Raw genomic sequence first — 21818 nt, 5'->3', positions numbered from 1 at the left:
TAGGAGTGTCATTTGCTAATTCAACTACAAGACTCTCGGTAAAAAAAAAAAAAAATAATAATAATAAAGTGAAAAAATCTGAACAAATTTATTTAACTATAATGAGTCCAAGCTGTGAAAAAATCTGAACAAATTTATTTAACTATGATGAGTCCAAGCTACACGATACGGGCTCTACAACTAATAAGACCTAACACTGCAAACTCAAATCCCAAGGCCCAAGGCCCAATGTCTAGATTTGAGCAAGCAATTAATATTTCTAGTTAGTTAGGGCACAACACTCAAAACTCAAACAAACAAAGTCGAGCTGATCCATTTTATTCTACTCTTTTGCTTTGCGCTTAGACAACTGGAAAATTCCAGTTAGGGTTTTCAGCAGCAACAAAAACCAAACTGGTTCATTTCTCGTTGCTCTTCCGGGTAATTTTCTCTCTCTCTCTCTCTCTCTCTCTCTCTCTCTCTCTCAATTTATCAATTTGTTTTTGCTGCTTCTTCTTCTTCTTCTTCTTCTTCTTCTTCTCTAAAAACCATTTGCTTTTGCTTTTTCAATTATGTAGATATGATTTTGGTTCTAATGCTTGTTGGTTTTTTTTTTTTTTTTTTTTTAAGCTCGTAGCTTGTGAACTCAGCTCTGGGTTACTATGGCCAATGTAATATCTTTAGGCTGTGTTTTCTTTTTCCTTTTGAATTCGCTTTTTTTTCTTTGTATAAATATACTGTATTTCTACTAGTATGAAGATGTGCAATGTGTATTTTAAACATATATGCCTATTGAACTTCAACAAGCTTGAGAAAATATTGACTGAAAAGTTTTGTGACTCTATTTAAATGAATATACGGAATCTCCTACTTTATTATAAAAATAAATTTATTTAGAGATGTATAAGTTTTGTGACCCTCCATGTAAAGCATTATTTATTTAAGATTTTAAGGAAAAAAAAAATTGGAGGGAAGGAGGGTCGGTGCATGGCCCTATGTGACCCCGGCACTGAGGGTGCATATCTTTCCTTTTAGAGCTCTCAAATAATGGTTGTTGTGAACTAAATGTTCTCATATGATTCTGCTTCTAATGGGATGTAGCGTATGTTACTTGATTATAATTAGTGTTTTGAGTCTATTGCCCAGTGATGGGGTTATGGGTTTAATGTGTTTAATGAAAGTATAACCCCAATGGGCATGTCTGGCAAATAGTTTGTTAGTTCGTCCTTGGGATGCTTATAGCATCCTGGCTTTAGTTTAGTATCAAGCATTGAACATGCTACATTGTATAGAAACTTCAGGAAATGAGAATTTAATTTTCTAGGACCTATCTATTTCTTGCAGCATTAGGTTTTTTTCAACTTTAGTGCCCCAGTTATTTTGTTGTTTTGACTGGTTTGCATTCATATTTTTTCCTAAAAAATGGGCCTATTAAAAAATTTTGAGACCTTTGGTCATACGGTTGGTTTTAGTTTAGAATATCTGGTACCCACAGAAAAATCCAATAACTTCTTAAATTGTTGTTGATGCCATTATTTCATGAATCCTTTTGGAATTGCTGAATGAAAAATTGCACAGCTTTTTCCTGTATTGGATTTGAGATGCTTACTCAAATTAATGCAATTGAGGTATGAATTGAAGATTGGTCTTGATAGGTTAGAGTGGTAATACAAGATTCGAATTGCAGATTGCCCACATTTATATGGAAGATGTGGTCTGGAACTGGAACTGTTGTGGTGGATTGGAGAAGACTGTGTTTTGATAGTTCATAATCAAACCTAATGGCCCATCCCTGGCTGCTATCTTTCTATTCTGCCACATTTATTTGGTTAAACTTTTCAAGTGTAGATGTTACCTCATCTCTGTAGTACTGTTGCCTGTATTGTATTACTGTGTAAAAATGATCCCTTTATAATTTCCAACAAATGCTCAATTACTCATCCTTATTTTTGCCGTTTCCTTTGTTTGCTGAATGCATTGTTCCAGATAGATAGTTAAACAAATAAAGTGGCCATTTTTTTGGGCAACTGTCAGTATCTATATTTTGAGAAATTCACTGCTTCATTGTTTTTCACCTGTTGAGCATCACCATCCTCTTGATTATCATTCAAAATTCACTCTTGCCTGTCTCTGTACTTTGTTACTATGTATGATCCCTTAATCGAGAATCATTCAAATTGCAAATCCTTGGAGCCATGCCTTATGGCACAAATTCTTTCGAAATTCTTACTCTGCAACTCCTTTTGGCCTCTTATTGTTTCCACCTTTCCATATTTGCATTCTTTCTTCTGCCAATGCTTCTGGCTTCTGTGCTTCCTTCACAGTTGCCTTGCAAGCTTTCTTTTTAGATACATAAGATGCCAAGGACAAGGGCAAGTGCTGCAACCTCTCATAATTCAGATGTAGCCGAAAAGCCTAGTGAGCCTGAAAAGCCTATGGAATCCGAAGAGCAGGTGGACCTTGATGGAGACAATGATCCTGAGGAGACAATGGAGGAAGAGGTCGAGTATGAAGAAGTAGAGGAAGAGGAGGAAGTGGAAGAGGTGGAGGAAGAGGAGGAAGAGATAGAGGAAGGGCTAGAAGAGGAGGTGGAGGAAGACGAAGAAGACAAGGAGGCTGCTAAAGGAGCTGATGAGGAGATGAAAGTTGATCAGGCAGAGGAAGATGAGAGAAAAAAGCATTCTGAGCTTCTTTCACTTCCACCACATGGCTCTGAAGTGTACCTTGGTAACATTCCTCATGATTCTTCTGAAGAGGATGTTAGGGGCTTTTGTGAATCCATAGGAGAAGTCACAGAGGTAATATATATATATATATATATTATTATAATAGCCCTTGTTTTCACTTATCAAAAAATAATAGCCCTTGTTTTCACTTTTTTTAGTTAAACTAATTAAATATTTTTTTTGTTTACAATAGGTTAGAATAATGAAGGGTAAAGATTCTGGTGGGACCAAGGCTTATGCTTTTGTGACCTTCAGAACCAAGGAGCTGGCTTCTAGGGCCATTGATGAGTTGAATAATTCTGAATTAAAGGTAATTTAAGTGCACTTCTTGTTGATGATTTTCTCCTTTGAATAGTCCCATCGATGGCTTATTAATTCAGAATTTTGCTCTATGTGTGCCACTAATTTGTAAATGAACAACCATCAAGCATTCAAATTTTTTATGATATTTTATTTTTGTGTGTTTGAGGTTGATTTTGGAGAATTTCTGAATAGCTGTTGGCGTGCCTTACTCTCAACTTCTCATAGGATCAACTTTTCTACTAACACCCTCTTTCTTTGCCAGGGAAAAAAGGTAAAGTGTTCAGCATCTCAAGCAAAGCATCGGTTATTCATTGGTAATGTTCCCAGAAATTGGGGTGAGGCAGATATGAAGAAGGCTGTAACAGAGATTGGGCCTGGAGTTATTTCTGTGGAACTGTTGAAGGTTTGTGATTTTTTATCGCTTCTTTTATTTTTTTTTAGGTTCATCATTGTTTATGTTCCTTATTCTAAATTAACGCTTGCTTTCATAGTCAAATATGTAATTGAAAACTATTACCACTATTCTTCATTTTTGCCTCAATCTATTATTGGTATTCATTGCATTGTCTTGACCTATACAGGACCCACATAATTCCAGCAGAAACCGTGGATTTGCTTTCATTGAGTATCATAATCATGCATGTGCAGAATACTCAAGGCAGAAGATGTCGAACCCACAATTTAAGCTTGACAAAAATGCCCCAACTGTGAGCTGGGCTGACCCTAAAAATGCAGAATCCTCTGCTGCTTCTCAGGTCTTCTATTTTATACCTTCCTTTGGCTATTTTCTCAATAAAATGATACGTAAGATGGTGTTTCATTTGATTAAGTATCTACTTGAGGTTTTCCTTTCTTCCTATTTCTTGCTCCATTGGATACCTTGTACAATACTACAATCAGAACTCCACAAAGTTTCCCTTGGTTTTGCATATAAGGCAACCACGATGGGTGCTTGAATCCACTTTACACAAGGGGTAATGGCTGTCTATTGCATGTCATTAAGAAAGGGAATACTTGCTTATAAAACGTTTTCATAGTTTTAAAATCCCATTGGTAGCTCCTAAAATTGTACTGCATATGAATAATCTCTCCTTGGACCACCTTGTGAATTTTTTACTTGTACGTACAGCATCTTGCTAATGAGCTCTAGATCAAATGGTATCTCATTCCCCAATAAGAATGAGGGGAGAGTGATATTGTGGTTCACAAGCAAATAAATGTATAGCCAATGGAAAAGAGTATGCACAACATCTTCTTTTTAAGTATTTGCATTTTTACTCGTACTTTTAAAGGTTGTGGGTCATGGTTTAAGGATTTGTTTGGTATAGGTTAAGGCAGTCTATGTCAAGAATTTACCAAAAGACATTACTCAAGAACGTCTAAGGGAGTTGTTTGAACATCATGGAAAGATCACAAGAGTGGCTCTTCCTCCTGCAAAATCAGGACAGGAAAAAAGCAGATTTGGTTTTGTTCACTTTGCAGAAAGGTCAAGTGCCATGAAGGCATTGCAGAACACTGAGAAATATGAAATTGATGGTATTTTATCTCCTGCTTCTTGCATCCTGTGCATGTTCTTGTCATGCTTGAACTGGCATTGTTGACGAATGCTCTCATTGATAGGTCAAGTTTTGGAGTGTTCTCTTGCAAAGCCACAAGCAGATCAGAAGCCTTCTGGAGCACTAAATTCACAGAAATCAAACTTACTCCCAAGCTACCCACCTCATCTTGGTTATGGAATGGTGGGTAGTCCCTATGGTGCGGTGGGTCCTGGATACGGTGCTGCAGGTCCTGGATATGGTGCTGCAGGCTTTGCACAAGTAAGATGCTTTTGCCCACTCTCCAAACGCTTCTGAGCCCTGTTTACTTTTCTGAAAGTAGTTGGGGAAAGAAAGTTCTTAAAATATTTTTAATGGGAAAAATGTTTTCTTTTGATTTATGATGTTCTTTTTGATGGTTCTGAGGGTTTTTAATTGTATTGCCGTCCATTGCAACACGTGGACAAATTGGGATCCAGTTGGAGATGTTTTACCTTAGAACTTGCTGGACCTGGTCTTCTAACTACATTAGTCTTAACAGGTTCCCCTATATATATATATATTTGTTGAAATGGGTGGGTTCTGATAACCATAACACCAGTCACATATAAGGTTAGGTTCCAAATTTTTTTATTGGTAAGTTACACATGCACCCCACAGGTCTTGCACAGGATTTTACCCTCCATCCAATTAATAGTACTTAAAAATTGTTAGTGATATAATAGCTGTTCATTTATATTATTTTACATGTTATTTTAAAATATAAACTACTTGGTACATTCTGGGGCTTCACCTAGTTTTGTTTATCTTGAGTTAATATTACTGTATACAGGGCATTGGTAGTCCATAATCTATGTTTTCTGTCTTTAACGATTTTATATCTTTAAGCCAAAGTAATACTTATAATACATGGTATTAGCTTATTATATGATTCTGTCACATCACCTCATGAAGAATATGAAGGACACTATCATTGATACTTATATATAATCCATTCTTGGTTTTAACTTCACTATATTAATACAAATGGTGTTGTAGTATAAATCTAATGGAATTCTCATGCTTTTCAAGGAAAAAGTCTACAGTTTGACCACCATGAGTGTGAGATTTGTAGGCATTCAGGGTTTGTCTATGCTGATAGGCTTATATTGTAAATACTGAGAATTCTTGCAAATTTTATGCTTGCAAATGCTGATATAGCTGCAAAATTCTTGCAGCCACTCATCTATGGTAGGGGACCAACTCCTGCTGGCATGTCAATGATGCCAATGCTTTTGCCTGATGGAAGGATCGGATATGTCCTGTAAGTGTTATAATCTGGGTTTTTCTAGTTAATTACACAATGTATGCCTTATATCTTTACTGAACGATAATGTCTGTTCCATCAGTCCTAATGCTTGGCTGCACTTTCTGTCAGTCTTTGTCTCAGTTCCTATCCAATTAATGATCCATCATTAGTTCATTACACTGGATTGTTTATACCTACAGTTCTCCCTCGCACACGTTACATGAACCTATAAGCCCCCTTTGGCTGTTTGAAGAAAGCCTTGTATGGTCTCAAAGCATGTGAGGAAAGCCTTTTTTTGGTCATTACCAAAAGCCCTAGTGCCCGAAATTGTTTTTGCGCTTCTTGAGACACCTGGTTGACTTTTGGAGTCGCCAAATTAAAGACCCTCCCTTCCTACCTTCCATCTCCATAGAGTGTATCCAACCATCTAAAATGATCAGTTACAGTGGCAGCATCCGTGCTGTTGGTATCATGGGACAAAGAGCATGCCCAGTAAACTTGCCATTAAAGAAAATTATGTTTGAGACATTGTCACATTTTTACTACTTCCAGAGCATGCTTGACTTGTACACTTAAAACTTGTTTATTCTCTTTGCTGTAGGCAACAGCCTGGTATGCAATCACATACCCCACTCCCACAGTCCAGGAATGGCAGTGGTAGCTCAAGTGGTGGAAGGCGCAGCAATGACAGCAGCCGTGGGCGCCGGTTTCAACCATATTAATTTTGAATACTTTTATGCTTGTATAAGAATATGAGTATTTGGGGTGAACCGTTTAATTTACGGCCCATGCAATATATCATGTCAAAGACATTGTTAGAAGTAGTTTTATGTATAATTTATATATAATTTTTTTCTGATTTTGGCTCAAGTTCACGTTGAATGAAACTTAAAAATTTATGTCACGCATTGTGAAGACTTGAAGCTGAAGTTTGTATAATTGAATTCCCATTTGATCTTATCTCACGCATTGTATAAAGGAAAATAACAAAGGCCCTATGCTCGGCCCAGGCTCGGTTTTGTGATTTATTCTGGCCTAGTGGCCAGATGCAGATTGAGATGGGAGAAATCAAGATCTAAATTTTGAGGCAAATAAATAAACTCACCTGGCATAGGCATCTCAGATTTTTGGACAAATTTGTGCAAATGTTATGAGAAACCAGGTTTCAATGGAATGGTTTATCAAAAAAAAGAAGAAGAAGAAGGTTTCAATGGAATAAAGATGGTTCAATATCGTGTTGAAAACCTAATTCAATAGAATTCGATGGCCAAGACTCAAGAACAATATACATATTGAATCATGTTGGATTATAATAGGTGCCATCCCAACACACGAGTCATTTTCAATTGGTAATCTGACAGATCTCGGAGCATGCAACATTTACATGAATAATTGTTTCTGATCTGTCATTAATGATGCACTTGTACTTCTAATCATGCTAATTTCCTGGCAGCCTTTGGGCACGCTCCTTGAATCCAATCTGCGGTTTAAGATGGAAACATTTTGCTTCTAAACAAACAAACTTCCTCGCAACCTCAGAGACAACCCTCAAATCATACATTTTCTTGAAAATTCTGAATAACAAAATGAGTAAAAGTAATGGTTAGTCTGCGCATTCTGTGCAGCTTTTGAACTCAACCTCATGGTGAAAAACAACAGAGCTTGTACTTCATACATCAACAAAACAGTCCCAATCATAGAAATGGATGAAATATAACCCCAATTTGACAGAAAACATATGCACTCTAAAACATACTTGGCCATCCCTATCAAAAGCTTACGGGTGCACCATGGTACTGATAATTTTTTCAAATCTTGAAATTTCATGAATTTCGGTGCGTGCAATTGTACAAAGCAGCACTTATACCATGAACCATAAGCTATCTCAAGAAGTCTGAAAAAATTAGTGTGCAAAATGTTATTCTATCTCATATGGAGTTGCCAATGCATCTAATTGTATTCAACAAGCGAAATAGCATGCCTCCCACTTCATAAGGTAGCAACAGTGAAAGCAATAACAAAAAAGAGATGGAGAAATAACATAACCGATCTTCATTCAGTAACATATCTTAAAGTTCCTGTATTTGCAATTAATCTTGAATATCAGGAACCCTAAGGGTGATTGCATTCAAGGGTCACTAGAACTTTTATTCCACACGGTGCAAATTCACTCACCATGTTTGGACAAACTTATTACAATAATTAAAAAAAATCATTGCTAATGCTCATCAACAAGATTAGAAACATAAGGAGAAGAAAATGGATATCAAGAAGTATGTGAAACTATTTAGTGCCTGAAGTTTGACAGGCATTGAGACACATTTCTTAATATTTTGTTGGTGTCAAGTTAAAAATTGAATAAGCAAGTGCAGCTTTAATGATGTAAATCGTGTTCAAGGTCAGAAGGCAATTCAAGTTAAAGGACTTTCACTTGGATGAATATTAATGTCTTGTACAACAAGACAAAGAATGAGTTGAACCTGAACAAGGGATAAAATTCATTTTGGATTAAACAACGTAAATTAAAAGATAATTGATTATGCAGGGGCTTGCATTCTGTAGCTTCTGGCGCCATGAGAAAGCAAGAGCTTGGCTCTTTTCTTTCCCTGAGCAGAATTTATACAAAAAGCCCAAAATAGGGGCACAACTGTATTGCACAAATGAAGACTTTGAACAAGCCAATATGAGGAAAGATATATTTTTTTCTTGGTTATCTGCTTAAAATAAACGGTTTTTCAATTTTAAAGAAACTAAATGAAATTTACTTGTTATAACTTATAAGAGACCATAAGGACAGGTACCGTAAAATAGAGCCATATACAGGACATACCCTAAGAAAATAAAAAACAAAGATAGTAGTATTAACGTCCTCCTTTCACAGAGTAAGTTTTCTTTAGACTATCTTGTGGTGCTTTGTACTGTTCATGAGGTAGTTTTTTTGAAATAAAATTATTTACTATATAAATAAAAGAAAAAGAAAAGAAAATCTTATTGGTGATGAAAAGGAGATTATGGGCAGTAAACTGACTATATTACCCACTTTGGATACCATGAAAAATCTCAAGAGGCAAAGATTTCAGAGAAACTACCAAATACTGAAAGTCAATGTGTAAGTAAAGATTCTGAAATTATCTATATAGAAATTTTAAGAACTGAAAGTAAAAATAAATATTACACACTATTTGGCACAATTTTACATCTGATACGCTTATGATGAAAAGAAAACAGAATCCGGCATGAATTCTTCTAAAAGTATAACAAATATTTTCTAGGCAACTACTTATACAGAAATTCGTAGCGAATTAGCATTCTATTAAATTGAGTTATAACTAAACATATAATCAATGCTTAACTAGAACATACTTGTGAAACTAGATTTCTTCAGTGAAGCTTAAGAAGCCTTGGGGTGGTTCAATCCAGATGTTTTCAAAAGGATCTTGTTCTCCCCAGTCATGACACTGCTTCCGTGGATAGTATCTACAATTGTCAAGAGAGTATGATATGCAACGCTTTCCATAGAAACGGACTTTAGGGAAATAGACACTGTTTCTCATTAGTCCAGAAAGGTCAGTTCTGGAATGAGAGGACAAGAAACTCGCAAAAAGTGTGACACCATCAAGGGCTTTCATTTCTTCCCATATCATTTTTGTCCGGTCCAGCTTAAAAATAATGGGGTTTTCACTAGAACAAGTGTAAATAACTAAAATTTCTCCTTTATGCTCAGCCATAAACTTGCCCTTCCACCAATTTTTGGCGAAAAAATTATCGGGGCATTTGGGTGGAGGCACAGAAAGGACACTCCAAGTATGTTCCAGTGGGTCAAACACCCCTAGCCAACCAGTGAGACTCAAACAATAAAACAGTCCATTGCAGAAAACAAGCTTATTCCAAATACTACTAACAAAGGGCAAGCGATTTTGGTAATTAACAGTAACCCACTCTGTTGCCCTAGGATGACAGGTGCTAATAGCAACAATTGTGGGACTGACATGCTTAACTGTAAAAAGCATACAGTTGCTAGATGTTGGTGCACAAGAGAAGGCAACAATCTGATAAGTCAACTCAAACCTTGGCAGTTTAATCACTTCATGACTAAAGGGGTTAAAGAAGAACATTCGATGGGATCTAGGTCTATACAGCAATAACCAACCATCTTTAGTGTAACAAACCCTGGTCCCATTCAACTCAGGTAACTCGATAGAATGGGTCTTGCGTAGTGAAGGGTCATAGAATTCATACAAGTTACCATATTTTGGGAAATACATAAGCCATGGTGATTGATTTACTACACGGACAGAAATTGCAACTGAGTGCCATCTTTTGCAAACAACAGAGGCCCGCACATTGTCCTCTAGGGTTAGACGGGACACAATCACTTCCAGAAGTTCTGTAGGAAGGTCAGACCAAGTCTGTAGCTCCAATTTTTCTCTCTTTTCCTTTGTTGCAATTCTTTTATTCCCGCTGATTGTTTCAGCTAACCTATACATAAAAATTATACTCCTGATAAGTACTAGTACAAAAATGTCGAACAAAGCCAATTAATGAGCTTGAAATGTGCCATAATGAACAACAAAATGCTAAAAGAAATGTAATGCAAGACAGAGATTTGAACTCCAGTTAAAATTTATATGCTGAAACTCCGTGTACTAGGGTGTCCCTTTTTTGATAGCAATAAAATTTATTACTTATCAAAAAAAGAAAAAGAAAAAAAATACACACTGAAACTAAAGAGCCCCCCAAAATGTTACAACAGAGGAAACAGTCCAGTGAATCCACATTATATACATATCTGAATCTCATTTCTTCGCAATGATCCAGGCCGGATTGAATGTAGTGTGGCCTCTACATCAGTGGTTGAGATTGAGAGGAAAAAATTATAATGTCATATAAAAACAGTAAGAACAGTATTACTAGATACTGACTAGTCAATCACCACACTAATATATGTTGACCATTCTAGCACAGCTAATGAACTTGATATGCACATAAACCATTTACAATATGAGAAAAATAACCACAAGAAACCATAATGTTATCAGATTACCCCACACCAATATATACACTAAACATAATCCAGATTAAGCCTAAAATACAGTAAAAAGAAGCAAAACCATTAATTCAAAGCTATCTACATAATTTGAACTTGCCTAACTTTATTTTCTTTTTAATTCTATAACATGCCTTCATCTCTCATCTAAAATAAAGCATTCTATATTAGATTAAAATAAAAAAAGTATGACACTTAATATAGCCACAGATTACTATATTAGATCATAAGCACAAATCAATCACTTTAATATAGCCACAGATTAGAAGTCTAATGAAAAATCTATTAAAGTTTTCAATTGACTCTAATTGATCCAAGATGTAAAACCCCAGAACCATTTCATTGCCAAAGATTAAAACCCATTAACCATTTGATAAAACCTTCAAAATATTTAAACTTGACACCAAATATCAACTATTCAAACTCATAATTGTTGTAATAAGACATTAGTATATAAATCCCAACTGAATTAACCCCTACAACCCTAACACCATTTCATGCAACCCTAACTAGAAGCAAGTAAACTCTTTAAAAGAACAATAATAAAAAAAAAAAAAAAAAAAATTACAATTCAATTTGATTTAATCTAAAACATTAAATGCAAATTAAAAAAAATTAAAAAATTGACGTGGTCAGTAAACAGTTTGAGGAAAAACAAGATTAAATACCAAAAAGATTCAAGATTTGTAGTCTAATTTTGATGTGGGGCTCCTTGGCACCTTTAATAGGTTACCTTAATTATTATTAAGTCTTAGTACTAAGTTTTAGGTTAGAAAGTTGCTGGTTTATTAAGATTGATTTCAATAAAATTCCAGCAACTAATTTAAAGCTTTGAGGGTGTGATTGCCTAGTGCTTTATCTTTCTTTATTACACATTCTGTTCGTTGTTTTAATACCAAAAAGCCATCAAACGTATTCAAAATCCCATATTTTCATTACCCTAAACCGCTAAACCCTTAAACATAGAACCTTTTTCAAAAATTCTTCAAGATCTCATCTAGAATTCTAATTGGAATCAGAGCCCATTCAAGCTTCTTTCCTGCATCAGATTTCAGCTCCCTTCACTTTTTAAGACTGATTGGTTCAAGATGTAAAACCCTTGAACCATTTCACAGCCACACACTAAAAGTCTAAAACCCATTTCACAAAACCATCAAAAGTTTCAAACTTGACTCCAAATACCAACAATTCAAGCTCTCAATTGTGTAAAAAACACATTGGTATTCCATCATACACCCCAACTGAATTAACCCCTAAAAGCTAAAACCCTAAAACCAGTTCATGTAAGCAAGTAAATTGTGCTAAAGAAAAAGATAAATTACAATTCAATTTGACTTAATATTAAAAAAAAAAAAAACAAAAAAATAGCTTACGATTTGAGCTTTCTTCTCCTTTTGCCAGCCATAGTGAGAAGCTATACTGTGCTTAGAGGCCTTTTAGCTTTGGACACAGAGATAGAGAGAGAAAGTTCTTAGGCTTAGACTTACACAGTTAACACTGCTATATGTGGAACTCATGGTAACACGTGCGGTTAGGGTAGGAATCAGGTGTATCGGTTTCCATAGTTTTTCAGTACAGGTGCACCGATGATTGGCTGCAATATCATACGAATGTAACGTGGCTCCCACCTGATGGTGAGCATTTTGTTCACTTGCTAAAAGGTTTTTATCGAGTATCCTTAGAGTGATGGTCACTTTACAAATATAAGTTATTGTAAGGTTGAGGGGGTCATAAGCCGAGGTTCAAGTTCTTTATGGTTTTTATCTAGGGTCACCGATTACATCACTTTTTTATTTACTAATAATCACTCACGGTATTAGCAGTTTATAAAATAGTCCGTAGTTATAATATTTTTCTTTGGTATAAAATTTGATACGTGGATAGCATTGCTGTATATTAACCATTTAATTTCTTTAAAAAAAAAAAAACCCATTTAGGTTTATTAGGTTTATAATTTAATTTTAATGATTTGAGCATCTTTCAAAAAATGCTAGGTAGAAGAAGTGAATTAAACAAAAATATCAATTAGGTATAACTTTTCGAGTCTATTGTCTTTTCATTCCAGAATATAGAGAATCAGACATTGAAAATGGGATCTTAATAAGCATACAAATGTACTTTTTTTTTTTGGGCCTTCGGCTCTCGGTTGGTCTATATTCCTTTGAAGCCATCTAATTGTATACAAGAGAATTTGATAAATAGAGACCTTCGTTTGTAAAAATAGGTAATTTAAAAAATAGATAGACATAATTTAAAATCACCAGATGATTTAACATGCGGATTTAACCAAATTTTAAAATAAGATAATTAACAAAGAAAGACATAATTTTCTTTTTTTAATTTTATAAAAAGGATGTAAATTTACATGTGGTTTCAAGTTTTTAACACTATATATGCTTAATAGGATAAAGTGTAAAATACTTACCTGATAAAGGTTATGAGAAAAATTTCAATTTTCAAAACAAACTTGTGTCAGCTGACAGATAAACCTAAAGTCCTAACTTAACAAAAACTGGCCTATTTAAGAAATTATATATTTTAAAACTTTGCAATAACTTGACAAAGTGTGGTGTGTGTATGAGTTCAGAAATGAAGATGAAAATTTCTAGTGTTCTTATCTATTGTTCATTTGTCACACTTGCTTCAAGTATAGTTCAAGGACCACATGTTAGTCACAAGGAATTAAATTAAACACACTTAAGAAACAAAAGAGGGGGCAGGGCACATCTTGGTGCAGCACAAGCCGCGGGCATCAGCCTCCCAAATGTTAAACATGTCCACAAGCGGACTAGAAAAAATAGTAAATTCTACATCTAGGGAGGAACCTAGTCTAGCAAGAAAGTCTGCACATTTGTTTGCTTCCTTGTAGATGTGCTCGAACCTGGCTTGAGGAATCTGCGCAATCAATTGTCGGCAATCGTCCATAATGGAAGATACGATAGTGTTGGCTTTAGTATGTGAGGAGAGAGCATCAATAATAATTTTTGCATCCATCTCAACTATGACAGCTTGAGCATGGAGTTGTAAGCATAAAAGGAGTCCATCACGGAGTGCCCAGAGCTCAGCCAAAAAGCTAGTAGCAGTCCCAATTTTTCTTGCAAAGCCAACTACCCAGTCACCGTTCTCATCTCTAATTAAGCCTCCTCCACCAGCCACACCGGGGTTCCCTAAGGACGAGCCATCCGTATTAAGTTTGATCCATCCACTGTATGGCTTTTCCCAACGAATACTCTTTAAAATCATCCTCTTTGTGGCCGGAGCAGTGCAAGCACAGGGGGTGAATTCAAAGGCACGGTCAAGGATCATTTTAGCAATACTAGGATTCGAATTTTTATTTTAAAACAAGAATTGATTCTTGCTTTCCCAAACCAACCAGATTGCAAATAAAAAAACTTGAGACCAAGGAATCTGACCTAGACCTTGCTGCTTCACCAAATTAGAATTAGCATTGGCAGTGAGCCAATTTTGCAGATTGGCAGTGAAGAATGATGCATTTGTGACTTGTTTCCCCAACTGGTGCCAAACCCTCTTACTTAAAGGACAGTCTCGGAGTGCATGTAAAATGGTCTCTGATGCGCCATGGCAGCGAGGGCAAGTGTTGTCAGTTAACATACCTCTTGCCGTGAGACAATGTTTAACCCCAATGCTCTGGTGCATGCATTTCCACACAAATATTTGGTTTCTCGATAAGTTTTTTAGTTTCCATATCCATTTTCCCTTGAAAGGTACCTCCATTGTGGGTTTTAAGGTCAGCTGATAGGCACTTTTCAGCTCAAAATCTCCTCGGTTAGAATACTTCCAGGCCAGTCTATCCTCAATCCTAGCAGCAATGGGGATCGGGGTGGCTTGGATCTCCCTCATGACTTCAATAGGTAGATCCATTTGAATGATTGCCCAATTCCAACTACCTGCAACTCTAACATCCTTGACCTTCAGATCAGAGGATGCATGGGTTAGGGGACCTTGAACGACATTCCTCAAGGAGCTTATGTTGGACCAACTATCATTCCAAAAATCCAGATTGCTTTCATATCTGGGGATCCATTTAACTCCTTGCACAAAAGTGGCTTCACCTGCCTTTAGACTTTTCCAAGTTCTGGAGCTAGATAGTTTGTTTTGGTTCCTGGAAATGAGTCGTTGACGATTGCAATATTTCAACTTTAAAACCTTTGCCCATGGTGCATTGCTCTCAGTATGAAATCTCCAATTTAACTTAGCAAGAAGTGCTGTGTTCCTCCCTTTCGCTATTTGCAGTCCCAAACCTCCATCCTCCTTTGGTCGGGCTACCTTTTTCCAGCCCGCCCAATGCATTTTTTTACTGTTCTCCGTTGATCCCCACAAAAAGTTTCTATTAACTCTATCAATTCCTTCTAGCACCTTTCCAGGAAGCAAGTTACTTTGCATAACGTAAGCAGGGATAGCTGAGGAGGATGCTTGGATAAGGATAGATCTTCCCGCCATAGATAGCAGGTTTGCCTTCCATCCTGCAAGCTTCCTCTTCACCCTATCCAGAACAAAATTGAAGTCCTGATTCCCCCTTCCTTGGTGTTTGATAAGGAAGCCTAGGTACCTCCCCAAGCAAGTTGTTTGTTGAAAATCGAGAATGTTACTGAAGGCCTCTCTATTCTCTTGGTTGATATTAGGGGAGAAGAAAACTCTAGATTTTGCCACACTCACAGTTTGCCTTGAAACCTTACAGAAAGAATCAAGGACCTCCCTGATGGCTACACAGTTATCAGTGTCAGCCTTAGCAAATAAAACTAGGTTATCAGCGAAGAAAAGATGAGAGAAAGCTGGGCCACTTCTTGAAGCTTTCACTGGGCACCACTTTTTAATTTCACATTTCTCTTGGATCAATTGGCCTAGAAAATCCATGCAAAGGATAAAAATGTAAGGGGAAATAGGATTACCTTGTCTTATCCCTCTAGTATGGTGAAATGAATCTAAGCTTCCACCATTAAAAAGAAGAGACATTGAGACTGTTGAAATACAGCTCATAATAAGCTCAATAAGATTATCCGGCAGGTTGTATCTTCTCAAAATTCCCCTTATGAAGCTCCATTCAAGTTTGTCATAGGCCTTCTCCAAGTCAATCTTTACGACCATGTACCCCACTGTCCCTTTCGTTTTGCCCATTGTGTGAATGATCTCTTGTGCAATAATCGCATTATCCACCCCTCTTCTACCAGGGACAAAAGCAGTTTGACAGGGAGAGATAAGCTTATCTAGATAAGGCCTAAGCCAATTAACTATGACTTTAGTTATAATCTTATAAACTGTGTTGCAAAGGCTTATGGGGCGATAGTTATTGATAAACTCTGGCCTAGGCACTTTCGGGATGAGAACGATGCTAGTTTTGTTCAGGTAGTCCGGAATTTTCTTAGGCTCAAAGATTTGCTTTATCTCTCCTTTAACTGAGTTGCCCATGATGAGCCAAAACTTCTGAAAAAAACCCGCATGGAGGCCGTATGGTCCTGGAGCCTTGAAAGCCTTCATGGACCAAAGGGCTGTAGAGATTTCTTCATCTGTCACCATAAGGCTAATACTGTTCTTCTCTTCATCTGATAGCTTGGATTGCCACTTAGAATGATAATCAAGTCCCCAGGTAGCTGAGTCTTGAGATGTGGAGTAAAGATTAATGAACCCTTCCCTGAAATGATTCATGACCTCTCTTTCCTCAAACAGCCACTCTCTAACCTTATTCTTGACTGAAGTAATAAGGTTTCTCTTTCTTCTGGCAAGCGCGGAAACATGATAAAAGGAAGTGTTTCTATCACCCAGCATCATCCAGTTAATTCTGGACTTGAGAGCCCATAATTCTACTTCCTGATGAAGAACAACGTCTAGCTCTCTCAACAGTTGATTCTGAAGAATGATTAGGGAGGAGGAGGGATTGGAGGCCATAGCCATTTGAATACCCCTTAACCGAGCCATAATTCTTCTCTTTTTGCCAAAGATATTTCCGAAGTGGTTTTTGTTCCATTCTGTAGCTTCTTTGGAGAAAGCTTCCATAGCTTCTGAAAACTTCCTTTGCTGTCTCCAAGCCTGGTTAACCACGTTTGGAAATGAGGGGTCAGAGAGCCAGAAACTCTGAAATCTGAAGGGTCTATTCAACTGAGTGGGTCTTCTAGGATTGGTTTCCATAAGAACAAGGCAATGGTCTGAGTGACATCTTGTTAGATGAGTTACTTTGGCATCTGGGTAGAGCAAACACCAGCTTGGGTTCATAAAGAACCGTTCAATTCTTTCCTAAATCAGGTTGTTAACATCCCTTCTGTTAGACCAGGTAAATCTCGGCCCACTAAATCTCATGTCCACCATATTGCACTTATCCATGCATTCTTTAAAGAGGAGAGATCTAGATATGCTCACTGGCCTGCCCCCAAATTTATCCTCCTCTACAAGAGGTTCATTAAAATCTCCAGCTATCACCCAAGGCTTATTATGCAACTCGGCAACCTTAGCTAGATTTTCCCAGAGAATACATCTTTTTGCACTCCTAGGACTAGCATATATTGCAGAGAATATCCAAGATTGGTTAGAGGAGAGTACCTTCACTTCCACATGAATCTCTTGCTCTGTGTTAGTAAGTTGCACCACCTCTGCCATATCTAAATTCCATAGCAACCAGATTCCTCCAGTAAGACCAATCGTCTCAGTGTTTATAACACTATAGTGTTTTTTTTTTTTTTTTTTGCTTGCTATTTATATTATTTAAAAATGAAAGAAACAATTATGAGTTATGTCACTATTTGGATATGCTTTTATATGGTCAAGCATTACATTGTGCACATGGGCGCACATTCATATCCAGACTCTGATAGGGTGATCAATTCCAACCATGAAATGCTTTCTTCATTTGTTGGAAGGAAATCTCTAATTTAATCTAAAAATTTATGTGTGGAAAAATTTTATGTTGGTTGCTAATATTTATAGTATTCATATTTTATTTTCAGTGTTGATGCAGCTCAAAGAGCAAGTGTATCATTACGCTTGAGAGCCTAGTAAACGTAAATTGTATCGTAAATCGATTTTTGTTTTTTCAGTATTATTTATCATATCATATCGTATATTGTAAGATACACAAATACTTAATGAAATTTATAAAAAATTATAGATATACATATATAAAGGGTATATTCATTATAAATTTAGAATATATTTAGCTAATGACTAATTTATTCATCACTTATATAATAATATTTAACAAGCTAACTAAAAAAAAATCAAACTAGCACGTGTTTATAACATACACATTCAAATTGCTTAAATTCAAAAGTGATAATATATTACAAATGACCCAAAAATTAATTTATTTTCATTATATTGGCTAATCATCCCCATCTAAGTCAATGCTATCATCATGTTTATTATTTTGCAAATTTATTTCTTCATTAAAATTTTCTTCATCATCATTAACATTTACTATCTCTTCTTGTTCTTTTTATTTTAATAATTATTTAAAAAAAAAACTTCTTGGCATTCTAGTAAGGGTTTGGATACAGACAAAACAACGCTACGCAAAATATTCAACACAAAAAAAAAAAAAAAAAAATTGCTTTCACACAGTTTAGGAGACAGAATTTACTGTGCAGGGACAAAAAACACTGTTCACGCACTGTTCATGGGACCCACAACCACTTTATTCAGAAAAAAAATAAAATAAAAATGGGTCTCACGGTACTATTCATACATTTAAAAATTATTTTGTTACAATGTTTTCAGCAACAATCAGTTTTCAGCAACAATAAGTTGTATCGAAACGGACCTCCAGTTTCTTGGACTTATAATAATGAATAAAATAAAAATAATTATATTTTCAATTAATATCTTATTCATAGTATAGAAAATAAATATGTAAATATTAAAGTGAAGTGTAAGTGTGTACTATGTAGTCCAAATTTTGTAGGAAAAAGAGAGAAAAAAAAAAACTTATGAATATGTTGTTTTATTAAGTTAAATTAAATTACCTAATAATTTTGTATTTAAAACAAGTCTAACAACTTGTTAGATTCAAATAAAAGTACAAATTTTAACAAAAAACTCATTTTAAAGCATTTGTCTATGTATTGTACGATACATACAATTTTATGATATGATACGATTCATATGATACACAGATGAGATTAAATTCTATAAGGACATGGTGTAAAACCCATGTTTTACCCCTCCAATCCCAACATGCCATATCATCTTATCACATATTTAAAAATAAACGCAATCACACTCAATCAATTCTAATACCCATATATAAATCCAACCAAATTGGGAATCTATTGAGATGTTATTAGGTGTGGTAGGATGTATTGTAAAATGCTGATATGGCAATCACTTATTGGATGGTGTAAAACATAGGTTTTACACCCCATCCTTATAGAATTTACTCTTTACACAGATATATACAATTTTACGATACGATACAATTTATACGATACACATGCTGTATCGTACGATTCATAAGCATTTACGATATGCCGATACGATATGAAACTTTTTACACACAATATGATACGTATCGCGTATTGTACATACGGACAACGATGCTTGAGAATTTCGGAGGACTAGAACAAGCTGACAGGATATCAAGTATGTGAAATTGGCGATATATGATTCTGATAGTAATTTTTTTGCATTTAGTATACATTTTTTTTTTGGGGTATTTATAATATTGTGTTCATTGTACAGAACATGAATCAAATGCATCTGTTGTTGAGGATACTGTTCATCATCTTCACACAACAAGGTCATGGAATTTATGGGAAATCGTAGTTTCATTCTTCAGCAAAGATAACAGGCACGATGTCATAGTTGGCCATTTAGATGGTGGTAAGTCTCTCTTTTCTCATGCATTTTTAGTGTATACTAATCAATTAGTAAAATGTTAGATACTAGTTTTTAATCTACAGGTGTTTGCAATTTTAACTGGGGCTTGAGTTTCTATTCACTTAGGGCCTGTGCCAGAGAATTTTAGAGGATGTTGTGTCATAGGCTATGAATTCAAGGAATCCAATTTTAACAGGTAAAAGGTTTGATAAACTCTAAATCTATTATAAATTTGACCATAAGATACTTACAAATTGACATGACAATGAATATGATTGGTACCGCATCAACAGCATAATAAGTACATTTTTGAATTACCTTTTTGTTTTTATATTTAAAAGTTGACTGATCAATTTGTTTGGTCTATGTAATAAAATTTGTTGTGCTCAGAAGGTTTATTTCAAGCTTTACTTCTAGTCATGGTACAAGTTATGCCTTGGAATGAAATTAGACAATAATTCATTTGACCTATTTACTTTTCTTTTAGATACTTATTTAAAAAATCAGCATTACTTATAATATATCAATCTACACCTTTTGACACTAAACAATTTTGTATGTGTAATGCTTGCAGTAAATTAATTGGGTCTCAATGCTATCATGATGGATTTTTGGACCAAATTGGCCCTCCTGAATCATTTGGAACTGTTTATCGACCCCCCTGCAATGATTTTGGCCATGACACTCATACAACATCCAAAGCTGTGTGATCAGAAGTGAATTTGATGAATGTACAAGGATGGAAGAGCCACACAGCAAAGGTGGGCACCTCTTACTCGATTAGGTGTGTACAAAGTTTGTTGGCATAACAATTAACTAGTGTACATGTTCTGACATTCATAAAGCTTATGGGGATGCAATTGATGATGGTGTTAAAATCATTACTATGTCTCTTGGTCCCAGTGGTCCACCACAGAACTATTTAGAAGATTGCTTTTCAATTGGAGCTCTCAATGCTTTTATAAATGAAGTTTTTGTTTCTGCTTCTGCTTCTGCTGGCAATGTTGGAGCTGCTGGAAGTGTTGTGAATGCAGCTCCTTGGGTTTTGACAGTTGCAGCAAGTACAATTAATCGAGAAAGCTTTTGCTAATTTGTGTCTTGGAAATAGAAGAGAACTGCAGGTATGAACTAGCTAAAGTCCCATTACTATGTTGAGTATTGAGGGCAGGCAATATCTTATCAAATAGTTTAAAAATTATAGTCTTGATTTAACCGGGGAAACTTTTTCAAGGTTATGGATATAAGTAACTTATATGAACTAAGAGGTTATTATGAAATTGTAGCAGCAGCTTTTGGGGATTTTAATCAGGTAGCAATGTGAGTAAAGTGTGTCACTAGGTATGTACCGGTACACTTATTAATTCATTAGTCTTACATATCTCTCAATTAACTTAATTTGCTTTCTATTTTAGCTATTGTAAAGATACACTTGATCTCTGATCAGTAAAAAGATTGTGGCGTGCATAATTTGGAATCATGGGATGAAAAAGTGTGAGAAATCAGAAGTAGTAACAGAACAAGGAGGTGCTGGGATGGTCCTCATATCTCCAGGTATAGGAACTGATATGATATACAATTTTGTAGTTCCTACCATGATAATAATTAAGAAAGGTGAAGCCGACAGATAAATGCGAAGCACAAAGTGAGTATTATATGCCTAAATTCATGGGTCTTTCTTTGGTTTTTGGGTTGAACTATATAGTGTAAAAATATATAATTTGACAGTACTTGTGATAATACAGTAGTCCGGTTGCAAGCTTTTTATTCAATAAGAACAAGGTTAAACCTAATCCGAGAATAGTTATCTTCTCTTCAAAAGGATCTAGTTCATTATCTCCTGACATCATTAAAGCAGGCATTTCCTCCTCCATTATTTAACAAGAATCTTATTATTATTATTATTTGTAGGGACTCAGTTTGGATTGACCCTGAGTTTTAATGGGTTTTCAGCCCAACAAACCCAAACAATAAATTTATAGAGAGTGGGTTAAAGGTTTAGGTGCTGGCCGTCGATCACCATGCATGAACTTTCTTTATAAAAAATACTAAGAGTTTCTTTACAAATGGGGGGATGCTCCTCGGCCCATGGCCGAGGAGACCCTTTTCTTCTTTCTTTT

At 35.7% G+C, this 21818-nt stretch overlaps 2 protein-coding genes and 1 long non-coding RNA gene across 10 annotated transcripts in view; 2 read left to right on the top strand and 1 right to left on the bottom strand.

The window, feature by feature from the left end:
- Positions 1 to 279: 279 nt before the first annotated feature.
- Positions 280 to 6735, top strand: LOC112010828 (heterogeneous nuclear ribonucleoprotein Q). 7 transcript variants are annotated; one of them, XM_024043195.2, is made up of 10 exons: positions 280 to 420; positions 1667 to 2777; positions 2899 to 3015; positions 3271 to 3411; positions 3590 to 3763; positions 4337 to 4544; positions 4629 to 4825; positions 5761 to 5846; positions 6433 to 6582; positions 6619 to 6735. In XM_024043195.2, the coding sequence occupies exons 2-9, from the start codon at positions 2337 to 2339 to the stop codon at positions 6551 to 6553; spliced, it is 1485 nt and encodes a 494-aa protein (XP_023898963.1). In that variant the 5' UTR covers positions 280 to 420; positions 1667 to 2336; the 3' UTR covers positions 6554 to 6582; positions 6619 to 6735. The 7 variants fall into 7 exon arrangements, with proteins under 7 accessions (XP_023898963.1, XP_065616950.1, XP_065616948.1 ...); XM_065760878.1 differs by having other exon boundaries at positions 2328 to 2777; positions 6433 to 6735; XM_065760876.1 differs by having other exon boundaries at positions 2304 to 2777; positions 6433 to 6735.
- A 301-nt stretch (positions 6736 to 7036) lies between these two features.
- On the bottom strand, positions 7037 to 12380 carry LOC112010846 (F-box/kelch-repeat protein At1g57790). Of its 2 annotated transcripts, XM_024043218.2 has the most exons (3): positions 12252 to 12380; positions 9195 to 10310; positions 7037 to 7405 (listed from the first exon to the last, which is right to left on the bottom strand). In XM_024043218.2, exons 1-2 carry the CDS (start codon positions 12281 to 12283, stop codon positions 9203 to 9205), a joined length of 1140 nt encoding a protein of 379 aa, XP_023898986.1. In that variant the 5' UTR covers positions 12284 to 12380; the 3' UTR covers positions 7037 to 7405; positions 9195 to 9202. The 2 variants fall into 2 exon arrangements, with proteins under 2 accessions (XP_023898986.1, XP_023898985.1); XM_024043217.2 differs by lacking the exon at positions 7037 to 7405 and having other exon boundaries at positions 8942 to 10310.
- An 8314-nt stretch (positions 12381 to 20694) lies between these two features.
- LOC136062398 (uncharacterized) overlaps positions 20695 to 21818 on the top strand; it is a 5225-nt gene continuing 4101 nt past the window's right edge. The window contains exons 1-2 of the long non-coding RNA XR_010624155.1: positions 20695 to 21039; positions 21114 to 21343. This is a non-coding gene — a long non-coding RNA (uncharacterized LOC136062398). The remainder of the gene's footprint in view (positions 21040 to 21113; positions 21344 to 21818) is intronic.

The sequence above is a fragment of the Quercus suber genome, unplaced genomic scaffold, assembly GCF_002906115.3.
Source record: "Quercus suber isolate HL8 unplaced genomic scaffold, Cork oak 2.0 scaffold_18, whole genome shotgun sequence".
In the NCBI taxonomy this organism is placed as follows: domain Eukaryota; kingdom Viridiplantae; phylum Streptophyta; class Magnoliopsida; order Fagales; family Fagaceae; genus Quercus; species Quercus suber.
Note: the sequence above shows the minus strand (reverse complement) of the source record. Positions and strands in the feature narration are given on the sequence as shown.

Excerpts from the sequence above, each read along its gene's own strand:
- LOC112010828 (XM_065760878.1), top strand. The coding sequence starts at position 2,337 with ATGCCAAGGACAAGGGCAAGTGCTGCAACCTCTCATAATTCAGATGTA. Across the intron at positions 2,778-2,898 it reads CCATAGGAGAAGTCACAGAG|GTTAGAATAATGAAGGGTAA; the intron begins GTAATATATATA and ends TGTTTACAATAG. Across the intron at positions 4,826-5,760 it reads GTGCTGCAGGCTTTGCACAA|CCACTCATCTATGGTAGGGG; the intron begins GTAAGATGCTTT and ends AAATTCTTGCAG.
- LOC112010846 (XM_024043218.2), bottom strand. The coding sequence starts at position 12,283 with ATGGCTGGCAAAAGGAGAAGAAAGCTCAAATC. Across the intron at positions 10,311-12,251 it reads AGGAGAAGAAAGCTCAAATC|GTTAGCTGAAACAATCAGCG; the intron begins GTAAGCTATTTT and ends TTTTATGTATAG.